This window comes from Sesamum indicum, linkage group LG12, assembly GCF_026168435.1.
Source record: "Sesamum indicum cultivar Baizhima isolate 11 linkage group LG12, ASM2616843v1, whole genome shotgun sequence".
Lineage (NCBI taxonomy): Eukaryota > Viridiplantae > Streptophyta > Magnoliopsida > Lamiales > Pedaliaceae > Sesamum > Sesamum indicum.
In genome coordinates, this window is record NC_142668.1 from 11608857 (window position 1) to 11621922 (window position 13066).

General features: G+C 31.9%; 1 protein-coding gene across 1 annotated transcript; it reads right to left on the reverse strand.

Moving 5' to 3' along the window:
• Positions 1-8549: 8549 nt before the first annotated feature.
• LOC105165437 (putative beta-1,3-galactosyltransferase 13) lies at positions 8550-12638 on the reverse strand. Its single transcript, XM_011084453.3, has 7 exons — positions 11900-12638; positions 11258-11410; positions 11101-11183; positions 10884-10983; positions 10002-10115; positions 9428-9570; positions 8550-8993 (listed from the first exon to the last, which is right to left on the reverse strand). The coding sequence occupies exons 1-7, from the start codon at positions 12241-12243 to the stop codon at positions 8905-8907; spliced, it is 1026 nt and encodes a 341-aa protein (XP_011082755.1). The 5' UTR covers positions 12244-12638; the 3' UTR covers positions 8550-8904.
• Between the last annotated feature and the right edge of the window lie 428 nt (positions 12639-13066).

Sequence of the window (13066 nt, forward strand, 5' to 3'; positions counted from 1 at the left end):
TTTGAATAGACCTTGTTGATTTTGTATGTGAATTATGATTAGTTTGTGGAAGAGTTCATGCCAATTATTATTATGATAAATAAAATAAAATATGTAAAAATAATAATTATTGAGAAGAAAAAATAAAACAATAATTACAGTAGAAAATATCTCCAATGAACTTATAAAATTCTTAACATATTTAATAAAATGTATTGACGCTTTTAAATATCATAAAATGTCGGACAAATTTTTTTATAAATTGTGAAAACAATTAAGATTAATATCTTATAAACTTATCCAAGAAAAATACAAAATTTCGACAAACTTAACCGTATTATAATTAACAATAAAATTGTCATTAATACCCTTTCGAATAAATTTATTTTATTAAAATAACTAAAAAATATTTAAATAAAATTTAATACTTAAAAGATATTATAAATAAACTTAGGGGAAAAAAATCTCTGACTTAATAGACAATTATCAACCACGTGCAAAGATATATTTAACCAAATAAGTTTAACAAGAACATCTTCTAGGGAAGCTTCAATCACTTTGCACTGCCCACTCAACTCACACAACTAACAATAGACAAGCTTGGAATTCTGCATCTCCCCTCCTTAATTTTGTACAATATCTCTATTGCTTTATTACAGTTTTATATTAATACCAACACATTATCATTAATTTATAATAATATCAATGTACAAGAATAAAAACAAAAATAATATTATGATTACCACTTCGTACGGAGTTGGAGTTTTTTTTCGAGTATTAAACTATTAATCAAATACATCAACTTGATCAATATAATAATTAATTAAATTATAATAAATTCATATAAAATAAGATAAATATCGACACATTTGATAAAAATTAAATTCATCATCTCAAACTGATTCATAAGACTTCAACCTTGATTTGGAGGGAGTTGTAATAAAATAGGTGGTGGGTAGTGAATGAGGTAAGTAATGGTTGTGGGCAGTGATAGGCCTAAATTTGCACAAAAAGTTTGTGGGATTTCGATGTTGTGTTTGTTTCGAGAGAACATAAATGGAAACAAGTGTAAATAAAATAAGATGGTGATGACGACATTTTATTGGAGAATTGTGATTGTGTTAAGTTATTTTATGACTTGTTTTTTTTAATATACAACGATAATATAAATAATTAGTGGGTGTTTTTGTACGTGCCTATATATATATGAAGGGGATAAATTGAATTTAAGAACGGACATGATTCTTAATGCACGACGATTATTGGGGGAGAATAATGAGTTCTTATTGAGTTGTTGAGAGATATGGTTCTTGACGATCCATTTTGGGTAAAGATGGATAATAATCGTACTTTCATCTTATCCAGAGAAAGTCTATAAATATCTGTTTGTTTTTTATTGGTGAGCTTTACGTGATTAATTTTTCGTTACTGTTCTTGTTTTTTTGATTTTCTTTATATTAAGGCTGGTTTGACCGTTGAAGGTTCATTATTTAAAAGTCTAGTATGTAATTGTACTGCACATTAATTATGATAAAGAATCCGATTAAAAAACTCTATCGTATAATTCCAAGTTACATTAACACCATTAATTGAGCGTCAGTGAAATTTTGGTCAAAATGAATTTTACACTATTTAGGTTGATTTTCTTGTTTGTACTATTACCATATATTGCATAATCGAATTTTAGTTAAAAACGCACCTGACATGGAAAATAAAAATATGAGATAAGTATTTATATATATATCTATACACATTGGATTTCGAACTAATCATCTTAATTAAACTTATTTAGGCCCAAATTTAGAAACTAAGCTTAGATCTAATGATACAAGAGTTAGCCCAAAGTAATTAATGACTTATGCTGTTTGGGTTACAAGTTAAGTATGTGTTTTACCGCCTTCTGATCGAACACATCAAACAAATATAATTCTTTATGTCATTTAATTGATTCACTTTTAAAAAAAATTAATTTTGAAATTAAATTCAATCAAAATCATATGATTTTGATAAAAGCTGCAATTATTTTTTACTTAGTTACACATTATGCTCATTGAATAATTTATTAATCCCTTCATTTACCTTAGGAACAAGGCTCGTTTAGAAATTTAATTACGATCAGCATTTACATAATTAATTATGCAACCGTCAAATCAAGCTAGACCTATGTCCGGTTAACTACTCGTGGCTTGTAAATCATGCATTTACACGTAATTTCCCATTAGAAAAAGTAAAATTAGAAATGGCTCCCTAAAATTTGTCATAGTTATAAATACTATAAAAAAATTACAAATATTCTCCTGAAATCAATGGTTATTTAACAAATACCCCCGATAATGGGTTGTTATGAGAATATATATGTTAGACGATCATTAATTTTAAAAGGTAATTGTAATTTTATAAAAATAAAAAATATTTATAATTATGATAAATTTTAAATAATCTACGGACAAAATAATAATGTTAAGAATTGTAAACATGGTGGGGCCACCTTATTTCCCACATTGCACCCCATCAATAATGTGTACAAGATTGTACTACTATTATTTTGCCAAAAGAACATACACAAAAAATATATATATAAAAAAAAGAGAATATACAGATAAAAAATATTCATTATTAATTTGCTGGTATTTAATTAATTATTCATTTTTTGTAGAATAAATGAGTTTATTGTTTTGATAGTGTTGGTTGATATCCAATGATGAGAGGAGTGGCATCTCATTCTTCATCAAACAAATACAAATATTGATCAACCAATCAGATTTAATCCACCTTTTTCTCACGTGATGCTAATACCAACTCACAATAAATCTCATCATTCTGCACCCTCTCTCATCATCCATTTATAATACTTAATTTAATATACAATTTATTTAATTTTAAATGTATTAGTAGATTTATAGCCATCAATAAAATAATTTTTGACACTAAATCTTTTTGCTTATTTATAGTAACTATAAGAAATTTGATGGGACCTAAAATTTTGATTGTGTTAAAAAAAAAAGAAAAAAGTGAGATCAGTAATTTTCTTGCTGGTCTACTATTTAAAGTTGAATTCTCAAAAATAAATTCGACATCATGAGTTCGAATCTTAAAATATGTAGGTATTTATTTTAATTTATGTAAATTTATTTTATTATTATTAGTTTGTTTATATAAGTTTGAATTCGATGAGTTATTGAATTTATTAAAATACTGATATAATTACTTAACCTTTTGAATCTGGATGCTAATATGTAGCAAGAAAAAGAGGAGCACAAAAGCTGAGTTAAAAGCTGAATTTGCTCTTTCTCTTGTTACTAAGAAAAGAAGAAATTGCTCAATTTAGAGATTGTTTGGGTGGAAAGTATTTTTCAATTTTTGGTTTAAAAAAGTACTTTTCAGATGTTTGAGATATTTATTTCTGTTTTTGAAATATAATAATCACCTTATGGGTACTTCTTACTGTTTTGATTTTTTTTAAATAAATTCAACTTTAATGTTTACTACTTCACTTTCATTATAATAATCTTAATTCAATTTTACTATTTTTATTTATTTTAAAAATTTTATATTTAAAGTTGAGATTGAAATATTTTTTAACAATACGAATAATTTTGATTGGTCACTTTCACGGGTTTTCAACTTCGCCAACTGAGCTAAATTTCACTGCCCAACCACTCATATGCTTAATCACTTGTTTATTCTCTCAATTCCACCCCCTTAAACCCCTAATCCCCTCAGCGCCCACAGATTTGGTGTTAATTAGCTGGTAATTAACCTAAACAAACCTCGGAGAAAGGTAAGTAATTAATTAACATATAATATTATTATTATTCAAAATCAAAATCAATATTAATTAATTAATCACAATCAGAACTGCATGCCATGTGATTTGTGAGAGATGAAGAACTGCAAACTAAGAATGTGTCGGAATTCGAAAAAACCCAGAGAGTGTGTGTAAGAGCAGTACGGCTTTTTCAATTTTTTTATTGTGATTTTTTTTAACACTAATTCGATATATAATTCCGAATTCATTCAATATATCCATATAACTATAAATAAATTATAATAATTTATATAAAAGCGAGACAAATCCCTACATATTCAATAGAAATCGAACACATAATTTTAAATTTTTCCATAAAACTTTAGTATTATTTTCAAACATCAAGTTAAGAAGATATCATTGATAATAGTACGTCTTTTTTTCATTAAAATTTGAGGGGTTTTTCTGCAAACCCAATGATCATGTCCTCAGAATCCCACCATGTTCTCACCCACATGACCCACACACACAGAGAGACACGCAGTGGGAGGTGTAAATTCGCTGTTAGATTTTGTCCTCAAATATGTCATCATGATTACTAGTATTTATTGTTTATCGTAATGTCTGGAGAATAAAAAAAATTATTATTATTAAGTAGATATAACAATTACATACATAAAATGAGATTCGAATATACAACTTTTAAAGTCATGAATCTTCAACTTCACCAATTGAATTAAATCCCGTTGGCCACCCACACATTAGTTAATCATAAAATATCTCTAAAAAAAATCAACTAACCAAACGAGGGCATTACCAGTTCTTAGAATGTGGTGTGGTGTGGGGTTTATATATACAAGTAATAATTAGAGGAGAAGAAGCAGAGTAAAAGTGAAAGTGCATGCATGGGAATGGGAATGGTAAAATAGTAAATTGAAATGAAAGGTGTGTGTTGGGCGTTGGCAGATGTAAGTGGATAAGGGGGGAGTTTGGCTTTGCCAAGACAAGAATGAGGCTGCAAAAGCACGTGATGCTCACATGCAACTGCTACAATTCTTGTGGATTTTATTCTCGGAAATGGGAATCCTTTTCAACTATTCATCACCATCATCATCCCTAAATTCTCTTCTTCCTCAATTATATTTATATATATACATATATTCATTTTATTTTATATATATAGACATCTGCTGCATTCATAAATTACCTAAAGATAATGATCAATTATATAATTTCATCTCTCGCTATGATTCTTTTTAATTTTTTGGTTACATGTAAGCTCTAATTATGTATATATGACCTAACTGTACTGATGCGATGTGTATCTTTTTTTTTATATTCTAATTGAACGTAGTTACATAAAATATTGTATGATGATACAGAATAATTGTACATACTCACCATTATATATGAATTTTTTCTGAATTACTTAGACTCTTACGAATACATAAAAATTAGAGCGAAATTAGAATATCGTACGTACTAACATTTCTAAGTAAGAATTAAAATACAAACTAATTAATTCAACTTAAAATTTATAAAAAAAAAAAAGAAATTGAAAAATTGTGAGAGTCCAACCATAGGTGTGGTGTTTTGAGGAATCTTTTAGGTGGCATGTGATGTGAGAAACCCAAACAAGGGGTATCCAACACACAATGTTGTATTGGGGAGGAAGCTCAAAATAGAAACCCTCAACCTCACCAATCAATCCTAATAAAAAAAAAAACAGAGGAGGTGGGTTGGGGTGGGGTGGCTGGTACTGAATGTTGTAGATAGAAAAATCTTTTAATTCAAATTAAATTTGATCGAATCAAATTAATTACATTACAAATATATTTTTTTATTATATAATTAATTAAAATTTGATCTGAGTTAAAAGATCCAGTATAAGTAGAGGATGATTTGCATTAAGGGTGCAGTTAGCAGTGTACAGATGGGTACAGTTGAAGTGCAAAGGCGCCTCCATTTTAGGATTAGGGACAAGTAGTTGGCTCCACATCTTCCCAGCAACTTTACCTGCATTTGCACCTCATTATTGAGTCATGGTCATGTGATTGAATAATTTCCCAGTACTATAATTCTAATAATGATGTGGGGATGTTAGGTCTTTACTGCTTTCTCCAATCATAGATCAATCATCTTCATTCATATACTATTAACTTTTCGCTTCAATGTTCTTAATTGTATTTCATAATTAGGAATGTATTTATAAGTTGGTTGTGATTGGTTTATTTTGTTTGAAAAAGTTGGTCATTTAATTCCTAACCTGTTGGTGGAGTTACAGTTATCGAGTCGAATAATGGTGTGACAGGTTTTACTGCAAGAACATTGTAGAACGGGCTGATACGCGTACATGATGTGATTAAAGTCTCATAGCAAGATGTATTGTTCGCTCTAATTTTTTAGACCCATAGTTTCATTCTAAGAAGGTGTTTAGTTAGAGGCAAGAGGCCTTTGTATGTGCAAACTTTTTGCTTGCGGTCAAGGATAAGTACCACCATCAAAAGTAGGCTCCAACACCGGTAACTAGGACAAGTCCCGTTAACTATAAGTTGCTTACGGACTTACATGCACGTACTTGCATGGATATAAACATTTGTACAATTTGATGAGGTAATTGGGAGGCAGGAATAGGATCGAGAGTAAATTATGACAAATTTTATAGTAGTTTGTTGTAATTTAATGGAGAATCAAAGCAGAAAATATATATTGTGTGTGGATTTGTGTTTTGAATGTTTTATTTTGGTGTTTTGAAGATAAAGAGAGAAAAATAGAGATAAATAAGTGTGTGTTGGAGATAAATTGTATGTTTGGATTTGTGTTTTGAGGCAATTTAAAATATTTTAAAATAAATGGTGTAGGTTTGTTGTTGGGATTTAAGATACAAAAATTACTCTTCATTTTTTCAAATCATATCTCTTATATATGTTTTTTATATATATAAATATATATATTGCGTATAATGATGTATTTTGAAAGATAAAAATTACTGCCCAGTGTCAAATCATGTCTCTTCTATATATTATATATACAAAGTTAAAAATAAAATAACACAAATAAAACATAAAAAATATAAAAATAAATATTAAATATATTTTATTTTATCTCGAAAAATGTCAGGTTATGAAACCAAACATAGAGGTATTGTTTGTATTATTTTGGTGCATGTAGTGGCGACAGAAACTAAAGTGGGAGATTGATGAAGGGCAGAGGCAGAGGCAGAGAATAGCTGTCGATGGGGACGACGCCGTCGTATCATATCATTAACTGTACCTGGCATCTGCATCTGCACCTGTTATAACATAGGAATCTCAGAAAATAATTCAGAAGTGGGCTTTGCTGTCAAAACTGAAAAGCCCACGTGAAGCCCATTTGCTCTCACCAGAAGCCCATTTTGATGGAGACAACCGAACCGGCTGCTCAAACTTGTCTTCCAAACCACCCTTTCTCCTTGTTTCGTGTGGTAGATTTTTCAATTTTTTTTAATAATAATAATTAATAAAGTATGAAAAAGACGATCAATATAACAACTCTTATTGCATGCTGCTTCTTGAGCGGATTCCCCCCATTCCCATGACTTGTTGCAGTGTTATGTCGAATTTGAGCAACCAATCAAAATCACTTATTATAATTAAATTATAAATTTATTATTATAAGCGAATTCATATTTAAATCAATTTGATTTTACAATGCATTTTATGAAAACGTTGCACTTGTTCAAAGCTACCTTCATAGTGGTTGTGTGGTGGGATGTGGAAGGGAATTAGATGAAGTACCAATTTTTCATAAGAAATTAGACAGTTCGTCCTTCTTTTCTGTTCTAGGAAATTTCTTTTTGCCTAAATTATGTTTGATTGAATCAAATCAATTACAGCGTAAGTGTGATACATTTACTATGTGATTAACTACTCTTCATGAATTGCACAACAATTACGTAATAATATATTATATTTTTCATATAATTAATTTAAATCCAACTAAATTCAATTTGAATTAAAAATTTTCCTGACAACCATGTTGACATAACATAATCAGAAAACGAAAACAAGTACTGAAAATTCATGATCAGTGGAAAGGAAGCCCATCTCTACATTAGGCCTAAGATTTGTGGGCAGAAAGCAATTGGACATGATTCAACTGGTGGGCCACTGTGTCGGAGGCCCACCATGAGAAAGCACTCGATGCTTTGTAGATTAGCACTCTTCATAATGCGAAATCATTAGCCAATGACATGAAAAGTTAAATTGATTATAAAGATAAGGAGTTTTGTGTGTAATGATTGACAAGAAATGGTTGGATATAAATCAAGCGCAATCTCTCCCTATTGTGAAGGATGACAATTGTGGGCGAATCTTTGGGCAGAATGCAATTGGATCGAGTTCCAAGTATTATTGGGCCAACTGCACAAAGAGGTCCACCAAAAAAATTTAGCGCACTAGCTGCCTACAAATTGAGTTGATGATAAGGGTATCGATTGTGATGGCCCTACCAGTTAAAAACTTTTAAGGGATAATTAAATCCATGCCCTCGATCTCATGGTTTTTTTACACTAATTATTTCTATTTCTTTGAATATTATATATATGCTCATAAAAAATATCAATACAATTTATACAAATTACCCATATTTTTTAAAAAACTACACATATACAACATAAAACATCAATATTATTAAACAAATTATCCATATTTTTTAGCTATCAGGATAATTTATGTAATTATGATCTATTTGTGTAAAGAAACCTTAAATTAAGGGTACAATTTGAGACCATGATTCTTACTTAAGCCCCCCATCGTAATAAATATATGTTTGTGTCCATGTATGGCGAAAAAAGTGTTGCATGTTAGAGGGAGACAGTTGAGAATAGTGAACATTTGATGTACTATGTTACAAGTATAAAGAATGAAGTTTGTGACAACCACGAATGAAAACTTTGGTGATCTCACAGCAACTCATGTTTCTACTACCTTTTATACTTCAAAACTTAGAATTCCATGCTTCTGTCAAAACCTCTGTATCTCATATGGAGAACCTGTTCTTGCAAATCTCTTCTGGATATAAAGTCAGGAGAAACATAACTGTGAATGTCACCATATAATGCAGGGGAATCATCGGACTTGGTCCGAGGAAGCATTCCCAGCAACGTGTTCCTGTTTTCCGAAGTGCAGCTAAGTTTGTTAATCATCATCTGATGGCAGAGTTGAGCTTTTCGAACAAATATCTTTACCATGAAGTTCCAACATCTTCTTTTCAGGATTGCAGAGTCCTAGAAACCAGAGACGTTGTAATGAGCAACAGTCTTTTCATAGCAAAACAGCTCGTGGCAATACACAAATTATGTCAGTGTGTACTACTGAGTTTATTAAACTAGCAAACTTCCAAAGAGTACTGAGTGGTCTGAAACAAAAATTGCTTAGTTTGAACAGAAGTTCACTGTTCATCATTATTAAGCACTATAAGAGAAACAGCGGAAAAAAAATGAGCATGCAACAACACACAGATCGGCATGAAAAGCAGTTTTTACCATTCACACGTCGATTAGAAGACATGTCTCGCTTGAATGGGCAACCTAGTCCTATAGTTCTCATGTCTATTATACGGTCATATTCATCATTGACAAAATTATTTTCATCCAAGAGAATCGGCAGCAGAAGCAATACAAGGTCTAAACAGATGTTCGAAGTATCAAAAGGTACATACCTGAACACTTGGGAATATCCCACACAGCAATGGATGAGGACGAACACTCTGCTTCACATAGATTTTGGTTATTCTCATGATTGACGTTCATCGCGAGCATCCAAGAACCGATAGTGACATCCTCATTGCTAAACATCCGGAAACTGAATATCATACATTAACAAATACATTTAGCAGCAGATGCAACCGTGGCATCTGAAGGTCTAGCTAAGGAGAGTTAATCAAACCAAAATCCAAGAAAAAAGGGAGTGGGGTAGCTTAGAAAGATGGCTATTATGTTTAGGATGACAGTCGGGGGCAACGTAGAGCGATAATTTCTTTATCCTTTCTGTCACCATCAGTCAATACAATAACTGATAACTACCTATCTAAATAGTTTAAGAAGCTATGTTATATGAACGAGATCCCTTAAGGGAAAATAAGTTTTTGCGTTGCACAATAATCACAAGATGCAAATAATGATGATGTTGTGAAAACAAAACCGAGAACAATAAAAGTACCACGAAACCCAATTCAGACACACATCTAAAGAATGGAGAAAGTCATGGAAAAAAAGATTTGAAAGAGAGCTAACCTGTCATTTCTTAAGGCGACCAAGCTTGCGACAACATCTCTAGAAAGAGCATAAATTGGACCATAAGCATGAAGAAAGTATTCCTTCCCAAGCAAATTCGACAGAGGTTCGTACCTGTACAAATCAAGTACCCTATCACCTAACCATACAGAATAAACTGCAATAAGTTTCCATATCTTTACATGATTTAAATGTTCCATCATATACCAGTGCAAAGTTTACTCAGGATGTTAATGGAAGAGGGGAAGGCATATTTGAGTACAGACGTACCTTTTTCGTGTAATTGACAATATAGAATGGCATTAACACAAAGAAAATCAAACTTATTATTATGAGGGTTGGCGGGTGAGATGATGATTTTAGAATCTTTTCGTATTTTTATTGATTCACATGTCATTAGCCTTCTTAAGTCCTCCAATCAATAGAGTAACGCCTTGAGGCCCAAAGGAAAATGTGGAAGCAAGAAAAGTCTAAACCACAATTTGCTCTTTGAAAGTTCTGTAAGTAAACTCCCAGATTAGAGCTCAAAAAGAAATCTCTAACCAGAACTAATAACCTTCTGCCAGGTGCACAAATACGGGAGACGAGATTCTTCATCAACCCATGAGCTCGCCAATAATTACACAGGTGCATATCACAATATCCTCATTTCTTACTATTTCTCGTTTTGCGAGTTTTTAGAGATCATTTAGAATACTGAAGCAAAGGTCCAGTATTGCAAGAAACCCACCTTGCTTTCAACTTTAACAAAGAAATACATAAATTATAAATATCCAGCATAACAAATGCAATTATCACAGAGATATTGAATCTAGATTGATACAAAGTAACAGATAACTTCTGATTGCATATAAACATACATAAAGATATTATAGAACTAACCATTTTAACTTTGGATCAGTGAACACTGGACCTTTCTTCATGCACCCAAGATATGTCTGAGAATGTGGACGCTCTTTAGCCAGGAGCAAGGAAAGACGATCTGCTCATGAAAATGTAAGAGCTAAGAGTGAATTTGCATAAAGCACGTAAAAACTTGAATGATGAAGCCTAATAGTGGGCGAACATTAAGCCAATTTAACATTCCGAAACTAATCACCTGGTCGTAAATAAATGTCATCGTCAGCTTTGACATAAAAATCAGAATCATAAAGAGCATAGGCAGCTTTGAAGAAAGCTAAACTGCAAGGAAGGGCAAAGTCATAAATCATAGAGAATAGGTATACAGGATCCATTAATAATAAGCCGGAACTCACGTTTTGTACGGGAGTTTACTGTACTCCTCTTCAACATCTAGCAGCAGAAAATCATCATACTTTGCAACCTCCTCCTTAAGTGCTGACATCTTCATTTTATCACTAGTTCTACCAATTACGAATCTGAAAACCAAACCGGTGCTTTCTTCCAACCTACCATTCCATTCCTAGACATTAATATACCATTTGCACTTCACCCATAAAACAAAAGATAACAGACAGTTTAACTAATGACACGCGTCAAATTCAACTCGAAAAGTGATGCATGGAGGAAAAGTTGAAGTTAACAGAAACAGATCTCGTTAAAATGCAGCAATTTCCTAAAAGTTTTCAAGCAGGTGACGGCAGACATTCAGTACAAACATATGGCTGTTTTTGGCATATCCTGTCCCTCTTACAACTAAGTATAGCATCAATAAAAAGAAAGATCATCCAATTAATGCAGCAAGATGAACTAAAATAGCAAATAATCACAAACACCAAAGAATAATTCTTTACATTTGCAATCAGATAAAGAAAAACACATCCAGCAGAAAGCAATTTAAACAAATCAAAAAATATCTACGGCAAACGCATTCAACAACAAAATGCGTAGAATGGAATAACGAATAGAGCAAAATGAAACCGGGAAGTAATGAATACCGTTGAAGCCCCTGATGATCAGAGGGAAACCAGGTCTGACGCAACGCCCTGCGCCGGCCAACTGATGCGAACCCTGTTTGAATACCCACAAAGCCCATCACTTTGTGACGCTTCTGCCCCTCGTCTGTAACACTACCACCACCGCCATTAGAAGACTTATCCCAGGTGACGGACACTGACAGCGGCTTATCATATTTGCACTTGTAATCCAGGCTGCGCCGTGAAATCGCGACAAACCCTATGATGAATCCGAGAAGCACGATTAGGAAACATATGATCTGGGGCGTCGATCTGCGGGGAGAGAAAGACTGACGCGCGTAGAATGCTTTGGGAGACGATGGCATTTTCCAGCTATCGTTCCCAACGGAAATTAACTCAAAAAGAAGAAAAGAAAATTGCAGTTGGTCGAGATTTATGATGGGTTTTGCTGAAAAAGAGCATAGGAGTAAACGTAAAGTTTTAGAACTGGAATACACAGGAGGAAAACGGGATCTGAGTAATTGAACATAAAGTAAATATACGCTTCGCGATGCTGTAACAGCGACTTCAACTGAAACTGGATAAGAGTGGCGCAAAGTAGAACTACAGTTTTGAGTTTGATACAGAGACACTCAGTCTGCTGTTCTTTCTATAATCTACAGGTCTGGATTGCATTTCTACTCCTCTAATTGTAAGAAGGTAGAAGAAAATAGACGAGGAAGCAAACTTGATTAATGTGAATGTCCATACGTATTAAAATTAATGAGTAGTAGAAGTGTTGTATGAAACATTGTTTGGAACATGTTTAGGAGGTGAGAAGATTTGAACTCTTAAATAATTTAGTAATGATTATTGCGAGATTTGTTATAAATATAACCGTATTGTTTGAAATATTATAAATATTTTTTGAAATTAACAATCGTTCAACAAATATGTCTCACGACAGTTATCATTGAGATTATTTCTTAAACAACTGTTAATATCTGTCATGACAGTCATCATGCAACATTGTATAGTGTGTCATTCAACTGAAATAATAAGTCTAATTTGATAAAATAATATATTTTTTGAGTAAAATAATGTGTCCATTTGAATGAAAAATCATATCTTTTGACAAATATTCTTTTTATATAGAGATGCTCACTAACACCTTTTTAATCTCTATAAATAGAACCCTATTCACTTCTT

Excerpts from the sequence above, each read along its gene's own strand:
- LOC105165437 (XM_011084453.3), bottom strand. The coding sequence starts at position 12,243 with ATGCCATCGTCTCCCAAAGCATTCTACGCGCGTCAGTCTTTCTCTCCC. Across the intron at positions 11,184-11,257 it reads AGTAAACTCCCGTACAAAAC|TTTAGCTTTCTTCAAAGCTG; the intron begins GTGAGTTCCGGC and ends CCTTCCTTGCAG. Across the intron at positions 8,994-9,427 it reads GGATATTCCCAAGTGTTCAG|GACTCTGCAATCCTGAAAAG; the intron begins GTATGTACCTTT and ends TCTGGTTTCTAG.